Here is a 17,941-nt window from a genome sequence, read left to right as displayed (position 1 = left end):
GAAGCCGCTGTGTGTGAGAGTGCCCCTTGGCGCTGCCACAGGGAGGACCATCCCTCAGAAGCCGCTGTGTGTGAGAGTGCCCTTGGCGCTGCCGCAGGGAGGAGCGTCCCTCTGCAGAAGCTTCAGGGCTGCTCTGTCCTCCCAGCCTTCGGCTGCGCCGCGAGTAGCTTGGGCCGGCGGTGCACGCACCGGCCCCTCCTGCTTGGCTGGCGGCTGCCTCTCGCGGCCTCAGCTCCGTCCTCCCCCGCCAGCCTCCCGCGTGGCGCCTGGGTCTCCTGCAGCGCTGCGTGTGTTGGGTGCTTCGCGAGTTAACAAATTGCATCAGTCAGGAAACGGCACTGTGAGAGCCATAATGGGAGGCTTGGGGATTATCAACACTTGTAAGAGAGAATAGTAACCGAGGGCTTTTTTGCTTGTGTATATCTAGAATTTTAAGTTAAAAACAAGTTTCCATTGTTGACGTTGGTCTACTTCTAGGGATTTATCCTCAAAAAATTAGTTTCGAATATCTGCAGAGAATGTCCACTGGAGTGTTGTTTATGATGTGGAAGAATGGAGGTAGCCTGAATATTCGCCAGTAGGACATCGGTTTAGAAAGAAACGAACTCATGGTGCGTGTTTACATCTTACCATTACCATCTCCTTCATAAAATGGTGAGGTAGAAGGGTGTTGACTTGGTAACATGTTCATATGACATGAAGGAAGTATGTTTGAAAACATTATATTATTGTCCGATTTCTTTTACCTTAAATTATAGAGAAAGGATAATTGGCATAGTTAGTGATATGTTTGGATGTTGAGATTATTGATGATTTTAATTGTCTTCTTGCTATCACCTAACCTTTGTATAGGAAGCGTCCTTTCTCAATTAAGAAAGCACTTTATTAAAGTTGGAATTGGATGCTTCTTTTATTCATATAAATCACAGGTTCTTATCTCACTGCTGAGTTAACCTTTCTTTCTATATTCAGTGCGGGGGAAGAGCCCGTAGCCACCTGCCGACGTCAAATGGAAGTAGGAGACGTGGGCGTGTGCTCCCGGGTCCCTCCCTTACAGACCACGGCGCTTGTCCTCCAGTGGACATGCAGGGTGTCCTTGAGGCTGGCGCGGCAGTGGGCTGCTGTCCCTTGGCTGGGGGCCTGTTTGTTCAGGCATGGGGCACTGCGCTCTGCACTGGGAGCAGGGCGTGTGTGGCCGGGCACCTGCCAGCAGGCCTGGGTTGCAGCCCTGACCCTCTCCTGTGTCCCTGTGTGGCCCTGGGCTCCAGGCTGTGGTTTGCACGCCGGTGAGGTGGGGTGGCATATTCCGCAGTGGTGGGTGTGCTCTGACTCACACCAGGCCATCCCGAAGGAGAACTGGCCAGTGAGCTCCCCAGACAGTTCACCCGTGCCCTGCTCCTCTGGCAGCCGGTGGCGAGAAGGGGGCCTTACTTCTTTCACGATAATATAGGATTCCTGGAGACTGGCCGTGTGGCCGGCGGGGAACTACTTTGTGAAATGTGCTTTCCTTGTAACTGAGGCCCGTGCCGCCCTCCCCTCTTGTGTCCCTACAGTCTGCGGGCCAGGCATCGACATCCGCAACGACTACCAGCAGCTGAAGCGCCTGGAGAACTGCACGGTGATCGAGGGTTACCTCCACATCCTGCTCATTTCCAAGGCCGAGGACTACCGCAGCTACCGCTTCCCCAAGCTCACCGTCATCACCGAGTACCTGCTGCTGTTCCGCGTGGCCGGCCTCGAGAGCCTGGGCGACCTCTTCCCCAACCTCACGGTCATCCGCGGCTGGAAACTCTTCTACAACTACGCCCTGGTCATCTTCGAGATGACCAACCTCAAGGACATTGGGCTCTACAACCTGCGGAATATCACCCGTGGGGCCATCCGGATCGAGAAGAACGCCGACCTCTGCTACCTGTCCACGGTCGACTGGTCCCTGATCCTGGACGCCGCGTCCAACAACTACATCGTGGGGAACAAGCCCCCCAAGGAATGTGGGGACCTGTGTCCGGGGACGATGGAGGAGAAGCCGCTGTGTGAGAAGACGACCATCAACAACGAGTACAACTACCGCTGCTGGACCACGAACCGCTGCCAGAAAAGTAAGACGGGGCTGTGGCCTCGGCCCCCCACCTCGTCCGGCCAGAAAAGTAAGGCAAGGCTGTGGCCTCGGTCCCCCGCCTCTCCCGCAACTCCGCCTCGTCCGCCCTCCTCTTCCGGTGCCTGTTTCTCCCGGGTGGGTGCGGCTCTGTTGCCATCAGAGTGTGGCATCTCAGGGGGCTTCTTTTCGCATCGGGGAGCTGGTGGGTGCAGCCCGTCTCAGCTGCTGTGAAAGCCGTTCCAGTGACACGCTAGAAACCATCTGCTGTACTCCTGGGCGGGAGGCTTGTGGAACTGCTGCTTTGAATTTCTGATGGGCAGGGTGACCTGGTGTGCTAGGAAGTGCCTAAGTCCCGCCAGTCAGGGGCTGTGTATGTATCGTCAGTTCTTTTATCCTTTGCGTGAAAGGAGGTTTTTTGGTAACGCAGGGCTTCCTTAGCGTGAGTACACCTGGATTATTACGGAGTCGAGGAGAGGTAAAAACGGACTCACGTCCTGTGGAAGTGCTGAGCTGCAGCCCGTCCTTGGTCCTTAATGATGAAGTTCCAGTGCTTGCACGTCCTGGTTCCTGATGGAGCATAGCCAGGGCGGTGCTGGCAGAGGGGCCCTGGACCATGTCTAGAAGCCCCAGGTTCAGGCTGACCTGGCGGGTGGCTAGCTGTGCAGCAAGCTCATTTGTACACCCCAGGCTTCTGCTTCCTTTCTTGTCTACCTCTTTCTTGAAGAACTGTGCACATCTTGTGAAACCACGTCGTGAAAGAACTTTGAAATGTGTTTACTGCTCTTGGGGGTCAGGTGGTGGTGTCTGGAAGCTTTTTGCTTGTTTATCTGCTGTGCGTGATTTCCTCTGAGTATAATTGAACTCTTGCCTGATTGTGATCCACGCCTTGAGCGCTGGGTTGTTGGGTGTTGCAATGTGACTCTGGGCCTTTGTCTCCTTGCTTTTGGCAGTGTTTAGGTCTGTTGTCCAGGAGGGTTCCCCTTGCTAGCTGGAAAGCACAGTGGTACCTATAAATAGTTCAGTGGTTGGCCCAGTTAGAGCCTCAAGAAGCCCATGTACTCCAGCTGGCCACGGAGAGCCAAGAAATCCCAAATTGGTAGGCTTGCCTAACCGTGACGTGTGTAAGATAAACAAACCAAGGCCAGACCCCACAGGTAGCGTTGTTTCAGCTTCCTGCCAGCTCAGGGCAGAAGCAGAGAAAGGAGGCCCTGACACAGGGCATGCCTTCATGCTCCCTGCTGCTTCATCAGCAGGCGGGTGAACACTGGTCCAGTGAGGGCGGGATTCCATGGGCTGCAACCAGGATCTTGAAGAGCTGAGAACACCATCGGACCACTTGGAGCATCCCTGTTGGCTCGGGTTGGGGAAAATACTGTGCTAAAGTCACATTTGTGATTGATTAAAACACTACCCTATCATTAGCTTACCCGCTGGTTCTGAGAAAACAACACAGAATATTTTCAAATAGTCTTGACATTTAAAAACTTTATTTTAAAGGAAAAAGTCATCTTCAAATGAGGTGTCATGTGTCGTGGAGAGATGTTGGATGTGGTATAAGGGGGTGACCTTGGACTTGGATGTGGTGTTAAGGGGGTGACCTTGGACTTGGGTGTGGTTTTAGGGGGTGACCTTGGACTTGGGTGTGGTGTAAGGGGGTGACCTTGGACCAGCCAGCCCTTCTGGGCGGTAGTTGGCCATGTTTAGAATGCTCCATTGGGCAGCCCCATATTATTCCTTAGTGGTGGTCAAATGTGTGTGCAAAACTGTTTTGAAAACTCATAAGGTCTGTACTGAAGGAGGTGTTACTTAAAAGTTGTTTGGTGGGCACTCGTTCAGTGGTTCAGTCAGGATTTACTTTGGTCTCACTGTGGATTCTGGCCAGCTTCTTGTTGAAGTCTAGAGCAGGGGCGAGGCATGAGCTCTGGGCCCGAGTCTAGTAGTGTGACTGGACATTTACCCTTGGGCTGGCCCTTGGTTTCCTCGTCTGTGACATGGGGCAGCCCCATGGCGTCGTCATAGGCCGTGGGGGATTAGAGAGAGAAAGGGGAGAGGCTCCTGAGAAAGGCCTGGGGGGCGGGCATCCGTCCGCTGCGTCTGATGCTGGCAGGCCTGCTGGCTGGATGCCCTCTTCGCCAAGGCCGCACCCTGCAGCCTTCTCCCGGGCCAGTGTCTCAGGCCTGCCCATGTTTTTCTGTGATTTCACAATGGAATATTTATTTAAAATTAATGACAGCGTTCAGGGAAATTGTCTTCCCTTCAGGTTGTCCTGAAAACTCCAGGGTTGGCAGGTGTCTTGGGGATTTTCTAGTTGAATCGGAACTCTTTCCCTTTGCATAGATTTCCTTCTGACCTGCACGGTCCTGTATGGTAGCCACTAGCCACACGTGTCTTGTCCAGCACTTGAACTGTGGCCTGTCTGAATTGAGATTTCTTTTTTTTAAGTGTGAAATACACACGGGATTTCAGAGCATAATATGGGGGGAGAAAGGTATTTCTTTAATATTTTATGTATTGATCACATGTTAAAATGATGTTTTAGACGGAGGGAGTGAACCGTTAGTTTCACCTGTTTCTTTCCAGTTTTTAATGGGGCTCCTACAAGATTTGAAGTCACAGGTGGAGCTCGCTCTCTGATACGTTCAGAGGGCGCTGCCTCAGAGCATGCCATGGAAGGTGCTGGGTTCTGGCCTGCAGAAGTCCTCTCTCTGCTGAGCACCGCAAGCACACCTCTGTAGGCAGAGCCGAGGGGTCATCTGAGGAGCCAGGTGGGAGGCACTGAGTCCAGCCAGAACGTCTGCCTCGGGGTCCCCGTGAGTGTGAAGATGGCCAGTTGAAAAGAGGAAGCACAGCAGCACCCCATCCTCCCTGGGGCTGGCTACAGACGGAGGGGGGCTTCTGGAAAGACGTGTCAGTCAAGGATATGTGTGAGATCTTTGACAGGATGGAGAAGCACTCAGTTATGGGGTGCCCATAGGCCATTCTTCCCTGATGCTCCCCTTTAATCCCCTTCTGTAGACCCTGACTCTGCAGGGGCAGGTGGCTTCGTCGACAGCCATCCCCCTCATTAAAGAAGCCACTGTGCTGGGGGTTCCCTGCCCGCTTCCGTCTTCCGATTTCCAGGGCTGGTTTTATGTTGGTGAGTTACTCACTCCTAGGAAGTGAGTGGCCTTTAAAGAGCTCGAGTGTGGCTCTTCCCTGCCATGAGCCTGTAGGTGGGTGCCCCCTGAGCTGCCCACCGCTGGCCCCGCCCTCCCTGCCCGCCTGCCTCACTGGTCGTCCTCCTGCTCGCCCTGTGGCTTTCTTTCTGGCTCCTCTTCTGGGTCCAGCCTCTAGCCACTGCTCTCCTTGGGCCATCTCCCCACCGTGCTCTCCCCCGGAGTATCTCACCTGCTGCTTCAGCAGCCTCCCACCCGCATCTGGCTTCCAAACCCCATCTCCAGCTCAGACCATCCCCAATCATGTCTGGACCCCCATGGGCATTTCAGGTACAGGTGTCGGGGGACATCTGGAGAGAGGTGTCAAGTCAAGGATGTGTGTGAGGTTTTAGATGTTATAAACACTCAGTTACGTGGTGTCAGTATCTGATGGTCTTCCTGGCTCCTCACTTCCAGCCCAGGGTTCTCTCTGATTCCGCTCTGCATGGGCAGTGTTCCTGTTCTCTGAGCTCCTGTGTCAGACACTTGGGTACCATGTGGATGCTTCCTTTTCCAGCTGGACACTTGAGCCCTTTCCATGCGAGGTGTTTCCCCAGTCAGTCTTCCTGTGTCTCCCCTCTGCTGGCTCAGTGACACGGCCTCTCCCTGGCTGCCCTGCCTGTCCACCTCGCCCCAGTGGCCTTGTCCACACGCACGCTGACCCACAGGCTGCTCTCCCTGGAATCTGTCAAGGAGCCCACAAAGCAGGCCCTGTACCTGGCCTTGTGCCTGCGGGTCTGTGGCCCCACTGAGCAGCTGGCTGCCCGCTGCTGGAGGCCTGGGGAGCTTGGTGGACTCTGGTGGGCTCTTCCTGAGGAAGAGACGCCTGTCTGAGGTGCTGAGTAGATTCTGGGCATGTCCTCCAACACCTGGCCAGCCTGGCCATCTCCCAGGGGTGAGCTTGCTCCTGCTTTGTGAAAGACGGGTTGTCAGGAAGATGCATCTTCCGCCTCGCGCAGAGAGCGGTGTGCAGTAACTGCTCAGCGAGCCAGGAGCCGCGAGGATTATAAAATGCGGATGTTTCCTGTGTCACTTTCATGGTCGTTGCTCCCCGGGGTCACCCCCGTCGTGCCCTGCCCTGGTCAGAATGATCCAAGGCCAGGGATGATGGGGAAGGGTGGAGAGGGTGTGACCCATCCTGAAAGCTGAAGCCTGGCCCGAGGGTGCTGTTCTTTATCGTCCAGAGGTTAGGTGCATGCAGGGAGGGAACAGGGTGGACTTCCCCGCGCACCTGAAGTTCTCTCCCTGCCCGGTGCAACGCCCTGACCCTGTGTGGTGTTTGCTTACCTTCTGGGTTTCTGGTATGAGATTTCAAGTATGGTACCCACTGCCAACCAGAAAAAAAAAATCTGAAAACTTACTGCTGGACTTAGTCTCCAAGTACTTTCTAAGTGGTCAGGGTGAACACCGTGAGGCCCCTGACATCACGGTGCCACCAGTGAGCGGTCCTGGGCTTTGCCAGGAGCCCCACCGGGCAGGCTTCACTGCAGTGCTGCCTTCCTGCCGTCCAAAGGGTGTTGTCTGGGGATGGTGGCCCGGAGCTCGGTGTGTTTCCTGCTGCCTTCAGAAAGGAGAAACCAGGGAGACAGGTTGGCGCTTTCAAGGAGAAGGCAGAAACCGGCTCCCTTCATTGACAAGTGGAACCCGTTTCACTGCTGTCTCCCCAGCCAGGGGCCAGGGACTTCAAATGAAGACAGGTGGTGTAACAGAGAACCCTGTATTTCCCCCCAAGTAGGTTCTCCTGTTTCTATCAGACTCTCCTCAGGAGGGTGATCCTGGAGTGAGGGGTGGACTTATGCCCTTCTCCTTTGCTTGTGTTGCTGTGTCAGGCCCGATGGGGGAAAGTGGCGACTTAGTGTCTGGGAACCACCTGCCGGCGTGAGGTGAGTGCGGAGAGTCTGGGTGTGTGATTATGTATTACTTCATCTTAACGGTTCTGCTTATTCTTCTTTTTCGCGTTTTCGTTCCATGAAGTTCTGTGTCCTGTGTTGCCGTGGCGGGCTAGGGCAGGGCCTGTGTGTGCACAGGGCTGAGGGGGGCCCGCTTGTCCCGCGGGGGGCAGGGGGCAGGCTGTCCAGGGGGCTCCGGCTCATGTGTCAGTTATGGCCTCTCTTCCCCTGGAAGGCCCCTGCTCCGGTCAGCTGAGCCCAGTGTGGGGGTTTCTTTATTTAGAAAGGGGGTCACATGCCCCGGGCCTCCTTTCTCTGCCTTTTATAGTCACGCATGGAGATGGCATTTCTGCTCCCTGATGGTGACCCTGTTCCCGAGATGGGGAGGCAGTTTGTGCCCCTGTGTCCCAGGGACCGTCTTAGCTGACCCCAGCTCTTAGTCCCCATGCCTTGTTGAAAGGCGTCATTCTTGGCTAGATATCACCTAGTTAAGGTGTCACTCTCCCACACTCCCTTCAGGATTTTTTTTTTTTTTAATAGGGATCTTATCTTGGAGATGAAAAAGCTTTCAGAATATGTCTCCTAGGGTGCTTTTTGCAATTCTAGGTCTTTGGAAAATATTCTGGAGTCCCTTCCCATTTCATTAGTTAAGCCTACTTATAAGACCATTCTAGTTTTTTTTTTTTTTTTTTAACTCCTAAAAAGCCTCCTTCTTCTGTTGGGTTAATATTTCTATCTCGCTTTCCATGTGTGGATGCCAGCATGACATTGCCTGCTAAAGTGGGGTTGATGTGGAACGTGTGGGGCCGTGGCTAATCCTGTCCTGGACTGCGTTGCTCAACTTGAGTGCATGGGGTGGGTTAGACTTAGGTTTGGCTGGTGGTGGAGCTGGGAGCCATGACTTGGAGACAGGCCTCTCCTCCTAGCACATGGTGTGACTCTGGGACTCAGGCTATAGGAGGAGGAGTCTCTGACATGTCTTGGGACGGAAGGCGCCCCTGACTTGGAGGAAGCGAGAGACAGCCAGGGTGTTCTGGGCACATCGTGGGCAGGAGACAGAATATCTGTCTGCAACACACAGGATATTAAACAGAATAGTCATCTGTTTATCACTGTGCCTAACTTGGGAATCTGGATTTAAGAAATGTAGAGGTCTTTTGGTGGCGCTAGCGGTAAAGACTACTCTTGCCTGGAAAATCCCATGGATGGAGGAGCCTGGTGGGCTGCAGTCCATGGGGTTGCTAAGAGTCAGACATGACTGAGCGAATTCCCTTTCACTTCTCACTTTCATGCATTGGAGAAGAAAATGGCAACCCACTCCAGTGTTCTTGCCTGGAGAATCCCAGGGACAGGGGAGCCTGGTGGGCTACAGTCCATGGGGGTCACACAGAGTCAGACACGACTGAAGCGACGCAGCAGCAGCAGCAGCAGCAGTGGTAGAGTCCACTTGCAGATCAAAGCAGGAGACATGGGTTTGATCCCTGGATCAGAAGATCCCCTGGAGGAGGGAATGGCAACCCAGTCCAGTGTTCTTGCCTGGAGAATCCCAGGGACGGGGGAGCTTGGTGGGCTACAGTCCATGGGGGTCACAAAGAGTTGGACACGACTGAAGCGACTTAGCACACACACGCACAGAGGTCTTTTATGGGAAGAAGGGAATCCCTGGTAGAAATCCAAAATCTAGACCATTCTGGGTTCTGCCGATGGTTTACACAGCCTGCGCTGGACGTGGTCAGGAGGGCTGGGTTTTGTGTGGGCCAACGACCTGCCTTCTCAGTCCCTGGCCTGCAGGGGGAGGTGAGGGGGAGCCTTCTCAATCTCAGGGGAGACAGCTGGCATCTCAGGTCAGGGAGGGATGGGGCTTCTGGGGCCTGCATGCACAGGGGAGGGTGACCGTCCAGGGAAGACGGTACTCCTCCAGGGCCAGCGTGGTGGCTCTTCTGCCGTTCTCAGGGTGCCATGAGCGTTCTCAGGCCTCACTCCTGATTTCCTAGCGTGTTTATTCATCCCTGGCAGCGTCCTGGAGGCAGCAGCTAAGTACAGTGTGCCTGCCACCCTCTACCTCGCCGGTCTTCGGGCATGTTTAGGCGGCCCTGCACCTGGACGGTGTGGCTTTCCCCTGTGGACCATCGTGGCATTTATGGTTGATATTTGCAAGAATATGTAATTTTGTACAAAATGGGGCTCAAATAAATGAACCGCCTTCCAGCATGGACAATGGCATCATGTGGCGGAGGTTTGAGAGCAGCCTGTGGGTTGAGCGGGCTCCGCTGCCCTGCTCTGTCCCCCCGGGTGCCGAGGCGCGGCTGCCAGGCCCCGTCTCCCATGTAAAGCAGGGCTGGGAAGGTCCGAAAGCACCAGACAGGGCCCAGCACACAGTAGGTTCTTAGCAAATGGTAGCAGCTGCTGGTCTTTTTAAAAACCAAAAACTAAATGCCTAAGCTGCGTTCTGAGAGCATTTAACATTCTGAGCGTTCTGTGTCTGTTTATTGCCGCGTCTTCTGTGGTCTTTCTGCGTTACTTTTTCTAAATAGAAAGAATTCAATGATCATAAATAGCGTGGCACAGCGTAGGAGTGGGTCTCGCTAATTTAATCCAAATTGTTCAAATTCCTGTGTCTGTACAGATAAGCTGTATCTTGAGAGAACCTTCAGTGAGGACAGATGTCCGTATGGGGAGGCGAGTAGGGGCCTCTGCAGTTACAGGTGAACTGTATTTATTTGGTTATCAAACCCTGTGAACTTACTGCGTTTGCAGGCTGGGTGTTGGGAAGAATTAAGAATATCAACAACAAGATTCTTGTTTGATACTAACCTTAAATATTATCTTTTTAAAAAACGTGTTTTCCTCAGAGAGCAGCAAAGTGGTTCGAGTGGGCCAATTTGGGGTAGAGATAACAAGGGTGGACACTTTTGTTTGTGACAGCTTCAGGTCCCGCAGAGCCAAGGTAGCTTGCCGCGTGCCCGCTGCAGAGTGTGCCTGTTAACGCCCTTCTTTGAGTGGCACTTGTGTGTGTGTGCACGTGCGCGTGTGCTTGCCCCTGTGTTCTCCCACCTAGTCCCTTCGCCTGCTTTGGCTGTTTTGTTTTGTTTTCTTTCTCTCCTCTCACCGCCGCCCCCCCCCCGGCCACCCCCCACTGTGCAGGAAACACACACTGGCTCCCTCTGTCCTCCCTGAGGTCTTCCTTCCGTTCGAGGGGATCAGGTGGGTGGGAAAATGCTGTGCAGGAATGCAGGCCCTCTCCCGGAAGCCTGGCTTCTGTTTCAGCTCATTATTGAACAGAAGTCGCTTTTTGTTTCTCGGCCTTGGTCACAAGCAGCCACCCGGCCCCCTTTCCTCTCTTTGTGCCGTTTTCCACGGCACCCACGTGGGATGGGAACAGAGGCAGTGTGTTTGGGGACTCTGCGTTGAGGCTGTGCAGATGGAGCGACCCTTGCGGAGCTGTCTCCTCCTTGTTTTTGCGAGTCCTAGTGAAGGGGCTGGGGGAAGGCCGAGGTTTGGGGGCCGGTGCAGGGAGGCCGTGTGGCTCCGGGCCCTGAGCCGTCTTGCCCTGGAGCCCCGGGAAGCAGGGCCCAGCTGCAAGGGGCCTCCATCTGCCCTTGGCAGCAGATCTGTGAACCCAGGCTGCCATTCTGGATTTCCGGATAGATGAAAAGGGCTTGGATGGTTTTTAGCAGCTGCCGAGACCGGGTAGTTGGGCTTAGTAGTAAAAAGGGCCGCCCCCGCCAAAAATGGGGAAGCATAGAGCCTGAGATACCAAAAAAAAGAAGGTTGCTATTATTAGAAGCACTTCCTGGACAGCCAAAGTGTTCAAATTAAAACTTTTTTTTTTTTAACCCCAGAAGGTATTGGGTGGTAATACGGAGACAAATGGAAACTGGTCAGATTCCCTGAGTCGAGAAAAGGCAAAAAGCTTTGTTCCTGAGGTTCCCAGTGTGATGTTTCTGTCCTGATTTCTTGACTTCTGAATGGCCCCTTGTGCCTGGCTAAGCTGATGATACTATTCGGATCTTAGACTGCTGCTCAGGTTACAGGATGCATTTTTGTTCTCTTCTTCCGTGGACTAGAAGTGACGAGATTCTTTTGTAATACACCAGTACTCTTCTAGAAGCATTTGCGTAGCTGTGTCAGAGAAGCTCTGGAACAGGTTTTTAAGCAGGGCTGTGGGAAATGGCCCTTGAGTTCTCCTCCATTCATGAGGGAAGACGGAGCAGCCCGCCCAGGTGCAGGATGGGGGTCTTGGGCTCCCCCTTGGAAGTAACTTCACTAGTGGTCTGGGTGCACTGTCTGGGGGTACAGTTTAGCTGATGGGGTGTCATCCTCTGAGATCGCTGGCTGCCCCACCCCAGCCCATCCTCGGCCGCCCCCTCATCCTGACTGTCCTTTCACATCCACTGTGGGAGTTGAGACTCTCAGGATCTTGATACCATCGTTGCTTATGAATAGAATTCTGAGAATGTATCATTTTTTCAGAAGAATGCTTCTTTAGATCCACAAATATTTCTTGTTTGCTAAGAAAAATATCCTTGGGAAAAGTCACTGGATGCCCGAGATGGGCGCCTAGGCAGGGGATGAACTTTTGGTTCTGCTTCCATCAAGCAGAATTTATTGAGAGGCAATTGATAAAACAGCCACAGCCAACTTTACAGACTGGCATTGTAAGATAAATTTGTTTTGCAGGATTAGTTTGATGTTCCATTTTAGAGATGACAGCTCTCTGTGCCCGCTGTGCCTTCTGCCCGTTATCAGGCAGAGGGAGTGGTGAGGCTGCAGACACGGATTCAGTGAACGTCATGCTCATGCTGTGAAGTTGGGGACTTCAGACACCCGACCTGACTTGGTCTCATGGGAAGGTTTAGACTGTTTGGGTAAATGCAACTCTGTCTTGTTGGGCACTGTTCTAATTCATGGAGAGCCTCGGCGGTTAGAGAGGAGCCACTGAAGATGTGTAAGCGGGCATTAGATGGTGATGGGGATGGTATTCAGACCACCCCTTCCGCAAGCAAATAAAAGGTGACTGGTTTGGGTGATTGGTTTAGTGTGAGCCAGTGCAGATTCTCTTTGCAACAAGCCTGGTGCCTATTGTGTTTTTTTTTTTTTTTTTTTAAGTGTGAAGCTTGGACTTTCATATGCCAGCTCTTCAACCTTCAGTCTTAAACTCTTCCACAATTAGCAAAATAAAAGCAAACCTCTTGTCAGCATCTTCTCATCTCTGAAGCCAAGCTGGAGAGGCAGGTGGTGGGTGGTCAAAAGACAGGAAGGAGTAGGGGGCCCCCCTGCCTCATGAGCTGATGGAATTTGCATGGAAACTGTGAACACATAAGCATCCTTGTTTACCGCAGAAAGCACTGGCCAGACGCCGCTGCTGCCGCTTAGCTGAGCGGCCCAGCGCCAGCCCTTTCCCTGCCTGCTCCCTGGTTTCCTCATCTCTTAAACTGAGGAGTCCAGCTCTGTTCCCCTGCTGCGCTGGAAGGTGTTGGGGACCTGGGATGGTGCTGCTGGCCCTGGACTTGAGGAAGCACTGCTAGAGCACGAGATAACATGTTCCAAGCTCGCTGCGGTATGAAGCAGTTGCCTTCTTTTTTGGGATGGGCCCTACCCTTCCCTCCGGACAGGCCCCCAAAGTGGGCCTCGGAGGGTGGGCTGCAATCAGTGGGCTCTAACGAGCTCACCGGGGGGCAGCAGATAGAGCACAGGCCAATGGACCATCTCAGTGAAAGGGTGGAAGGCAAGAAAAGCAGTTAGGCACTGAGAGTAGGAAATTGAGTAGAATTTATGTTGGGCTTGTGTCTTTGACTTGACTGTTTCTGGTCTGGCTTTTGCTGTAACCAAAGTGAATTATTCACAAGTACTTTTAGAAACCCCCATCTAATGTGGTTATGTTGCACGAATTTAAGTTCATTTAAATCATTCTTTTCATCTCAAGTAAGCTCTCCTTCACCCGGAGCCGGAGCCCGAGCAAGTGACGGGCCCTTGAACGTTTCTGGCTCTCCTGTGATCCTGCCAAGGTGCCGTGTGCTCAGAAGCACTTCTGAACGGTCAGGGTGGAATCACAGCACTTGCTGAGTAGCCTGGGAGTGGGGAGTGTTCTGCTCTGCATGCTGGTCCTAGCAGCCTGGCTGTGGGGCGTGCACACAGCGAGTTCCGGCCGGGCAGACTTTGCTGTGGCCAAGCTCTTCGTGATGGATCTTTAACCGTCATCCGTGGGGTCATCATGGCTTGGCTCGAGTCTGCTCTTCCAGGACACCTCCCTGAGTCTCCCTCGTGAAGGGCTCACAGGCCTGCAAGGCCCACGTGTGAGTGTGAGGTCTTTGCCCTGCTCCTGGTTGGTAACGATGCCTCTCGGAGCTCTGTCGGTGCACTCGACACTTGTCTCTTTCTCCGGGTCGATGATGAGCCACTGTGGGTTCCAGCTTGTTCTCTGTTTATAAATCTTGGTTCTCCAGCCTCACAGCTAGGGTCAGAGGAAGGCAAGAAGGACATGTTCTGCAGAAATCTGTCTCTCTGGTGGGCCTGACCCTGCAGAGCTTCCGCATCTGAGTGGGACGGTTCTCGTGAAGACTGGGGGAGCTGGTCATGAGGAGTGGAGGGGCCCGGGACCTGCAGGCTAAGGGGTCCTCACTCTTGGTGTTGTGTCGGGGTGACAGTGAGCCCAGTCAGAGTTTGGGGTCCTGAGTGCCAGTCTTGGTGCTAGGCCCAGTCTTGATGGGTATAGGAATTTTACTGATATAAAATGGGATTTATAACATGTTTTTAGATGACACATATGGTTTTCAGTTCAGTTGCGTCCAACTCTGTGACCCCACGGACTTCAGCACACCAGGCTTCCCTGTCCATCACCAACTCCCTGAGCTTGCTCAAACTCATGGCCATCAAGTCAGTGATGCCATCCAACCATCTCATCCTCTGTCGTTCCCCTTCTCCTCCTGCCTTCAGTCTTTCCCAGCATCAGGGGCTTTTCCAGTGAGTCAGTTCTTCACATCAGGTGGCCACAGTATTGGAATTTCAGCTTCAGCATCAGTCCTTCTAATGAATATTCAGGACTGATTTCCTCTAGGATGGACTGGTCGGATCTCCTTGCAGTCCAAGGGACTCTCAAGAGTCTTCTCCAACACCACAGTTCAAAAGCATCAATTCTTCAGCACTCGGGTTTCTTCATGGTCCAACTTTCACATCCATACATGACCACTGGGAAAACCATAGCTTAACTAGATGGACCTTTGTTGGCAAAGTAATGTCTCTGCTTTTTAATTTGCCATCTAGGTTTTTCATAGCTTTTCTTTCAAGGAGCAAGTGTCTTTTAATTTCATGGGTGCAGATACCATCTGCAGTGATTTTGGAGCCCAAGAAAATAAAGTCTGTCACTGTTTCCACTGTTTCCCCATCTGTTTGCCATGAAGTGATAGGACTGGATGCCTGATCTTCTAGTTGGAATGAATAAACTAAATATCAGAGTTTAAGAGCAACTGAGTGAGTGTGGGGATGTGAGAGGATGTGGACACATGAGATTTGGGGGATCCTTAACCTCTGCTGAGTCTGTTTCTCCTCCTTACCATTCTCGTTAACATAAATCCAGTCTCATTAATGAGGTGAAAGAGATTGTATTTTGTGTATCTCATTCCTGTGGTAAGGGAGAATGGCAAAAAGGTGTGAGTTATAAGTAACATCTGATTTCGGTCCTGATGTGTCTGTGCAGGTTTTGACACTTGTTACCTGGCCAAGATTCCCACAGTTTCCATCAGTCAGCCTGTTGTGTGCAGGTCCCATGCCAGGCAATATGAGATGCCAGAAACTTAGTATTTTATCTTGAGATAAGATAAAAGCACAGCACATTCCAGAGAGACACACACACAGCTTATTCCATATGACGAGATACTCCACGATTTTCGCCTGAAGAGGAGGCGAGGCAGCAAGCGCTAAGAGCTCAGAGCTTTGCGTGGAAAGAGCGTTTGCCTCAAGTGAGATAGAGGCCTTTCACGCAGCACGTGCCAGCGTGCTTTGCCTAGCACTGTATACATGGCCCTCAACCCGTGAACAGCTAGCATTTCAGAACTTTGCAAGTCGTATGGAATGTGGAGGGTATCATTTCACAAAAGCAGAAGTCTGCGTGTTGGTTAAGGTGTCTGCCGGCGGTCCCACCCTAAGCCTGTTCAGCTGAGATATCGTTTGCGTGGAATTACTGCCCACAGCTTGGTTCTCAGAAGAAGAGACCTGTTGAACTTTATCCCAGAAGGTGGTGCCTTTGCTGACCGATGGTTAAGGCAGGGGTGATGATGGGAAGTTGGTGGTTTCCACTCTGTATCTGACTTTTAAAAAAATCCTCCCTGAGGGCTTAGCACTTCCCAGGTAGTCAGACCTGCGGGACAAGGCTGGATGCGCAGCGGGCACAGCAGGAGCTAGGACTCAGCACTCTGGTGTCCCGCTCAGCTGGGAGGGGGATTCCAAGCTGATTCCAGGACATGTCCATCAGAAGGTGCAGTGTTTGCCCTTGGAGGACTCTGGTTGGTTATTGCGTGGCGGACTTTGGGTTCATTACTCACGTCATGATGTTTATGAAGTGCGGATTTGTGACCCATGTCTGGATTAGATTCCCTGTTCCAGCAGGGCCACCAAACAAGTTTTATTACATAAGGTCAGTGAAGTGTCTGACCGTGTCTGGAACCAGAACAGGCTCAGGACATCTCAATTCTTTTTTTTCCCCCTCTCTGGATCTGATGTATAGGGCTGCCAATTTAAGTTTTGTGTTACTTGTCTTGCTGTGAACTGTTCTTTGTGGCAACAAAGGGATCCCAGACAGCCCCCTCCCTCTCTTCCTGTCTATCTCCCAGTTAGAGAAAAACTCAATGTACGATCTTTGGCCTAGAGAAATATTAAATCTATGCTAAGTATGCAGACATGAATGGGCAAAGGGAGGATTTGTGGCAAAGAGGATCTGCTGAAACAAATAAGTCATGTAAAACGGCAGAAAGAAATGTGAAATTGATTTCATCTTTTCAGCTCCCGGGGTACTTACTGCGAAGATGAAGTACTGGGAACAGGTTGCCATCTGAAGTCATAGGAAGATGAGGGAGTCATGAAGCTGATTGGGATTTTTCTGCCTGCTAGTACAGTGACTTGGATTACAGACTATAAAAGTGACGCTTGAGGAGGGCAGTTCCATTTAGTATGGATCATGCTTTCTGAGCAACCTCTGTTCCAGAGGGGAAGAAGCTGAAATCCCCAGGCCTGGAAGATATTGGATAACAGCTCATTAAACTCTTGTCATAAGCCTTCATTTAACGTCGTGGGAAAACTCACAGTATCTCCATTATGAAACCACTTAAATTTCCTTTCAAAGTACACATTGTTAACATTTTTTGTTTATTAAGTGGAGCAGTAGATTGAAACTGAATGGATTTGATTCTCTCATCCTGTGTTGTATGCTCAGAAGACCAAGGTTTCCCAGAATTTTTATCATGGTAATGAGATCACATTTAGCTAGCAGGTTGGAAATGCTTAGGAACTGTTTAGGTCCATCCACAGTTAATTGGATCAGTGGTTAAGATTTTGAGAAAATGGAAAGAATTAAACAAATTTGTATTTCTCCTAGGGTTTTGTTGTTTCAGGTGATGCTAAATGAGTTAACTTTCGATCTAGTAACTTTTGAACTAGTAGAGTTAACTTTTGAACTAGTGGACTAGTAGACGCTGAGTGAGTTAGCCTTTGAGCTGGTGGACTAGTAGACGCTGAGTGAGTTAGCCTTTGAGCTGGTGGACTGGTAGACGCTGAGTGAGTTAGCCTTTGAGCTGGTGGACTAGTAGACGCTGAGTGAGTTAGTTAGCCTTTGAGCTGGTGGACTAGTAGACAGTGAGTGAGTTAGCCTTTGAACTAGTAGACTGCACAGCAGGTAACAGTGAACTGTCCATACTGCGGGACACTCTCCAGCACACCCCACGCTATTCCGTGTCACTTATGAACCAGAAGCCTATGAACTTGCAAGATTGACTTTTGAGGGGGCTCAACTTTCTGGATTTCCCTGGTAAGGGAGTTTTTGGTGCAGGCCCCAGGAATGAGAGCAGCCCGGGAGGAAGAGGCCGTCTCCCCAGCCGGGCCGGTGCGTTGAGCACTGTCCCCTGGGCGCTGGGACAGTTCTGAAGCAGGCACTGCCAGTGCAGGCTGAGGGAGCTGGCTCAGGGAGCTGCTGGTCTGCGTGGATCTCACGGAGGAGAGGAGCTGGGGGATCGTCAGGTCTGACCCCGCCTTGGTTCAGAAGGCGCCTCTCCAAGGGCCTCGGCATGTGCCTGCCCGTGCCTGCTGCTTCTCACTCGTGGCTCCAGCCATCACGGTGACCGCTCCTGGGCCCCCAGCTTCCCTTTCCCGTGGAGCTGAGACCTCGAGTAGACGCACCCTTGGGCTGTCTCCTTGGGTCTGGAGTGTGCACGCCAGGCCTCTGGCCGAGAGGGGCTGGCTTGGAGCACACAGACTGACGGCTCCGGAGGCGCTTGCCCTCGTAGGACATGCTCTGGGTCAGGAAGGGGGAAGACGAGGTGTCCCGTGGTGGAGAAGCAGGGGGCTGACAGCCCTGGTCTCCCCTTGGGGACCCTTCAGCCCTGCCAGGGTATCTGTGGATTCAGGTATCGAGGATGTGGTGCCATTAGAACAAGACAGAAGCCACTGGCCCTGGAATATATGGAAGTGGAGTTAGAACTTTGTGTTCCATGAACACTTTCTAGGAACTAGCTTCACATGCCCTGCCTAATCCTCCTGAGAAGTCACAGCGT

At 52.3% G+C, this 17,941-nt stretch overlaps 1 protein-coding gene across 1 annotated transcript in view; it reads left to right on the top strand.

The window, feature by feature from the left end:
- The window catches only part of IGF1R (insulin like growth factor 1 receptor), a 301,873-nt gene that overhangs the window by 50,803 nt on the left and 233,129 nt on the right, over positions 1–17,941 (top strand). Inside the window, exon 2 of the mRNA XM_040257012.1 lies at positions 1,554–2,099. Within this exon, the coding sequence (XP_040112946.1) occupies positions 1,554–2,099 (546 nt within the window). The remainder of the gene's footprint in view (positions 1–1,553; positions 2,100–17,941) is intronic.

The sequence above is a fragment of the Oryx dammah genome, unplaced genomic scaffold (genome assembly GCF_014754425.2).
Source record: "Oryx dammah isolate SB20612 unplaced genomic scaffold, SCBI_Odam_1.1 HiC_scaffold_16, whole genome shotgun sequence".
Lineage (NCBI taxonomy): Eukaryota > Metazoa > Chordata > Mammalia > Artiodactyla > Bovidae > Oryx > Oryx dammah.
This window is presented reverse-complemented; position numbering and strand designations above follow the sequence as displayed.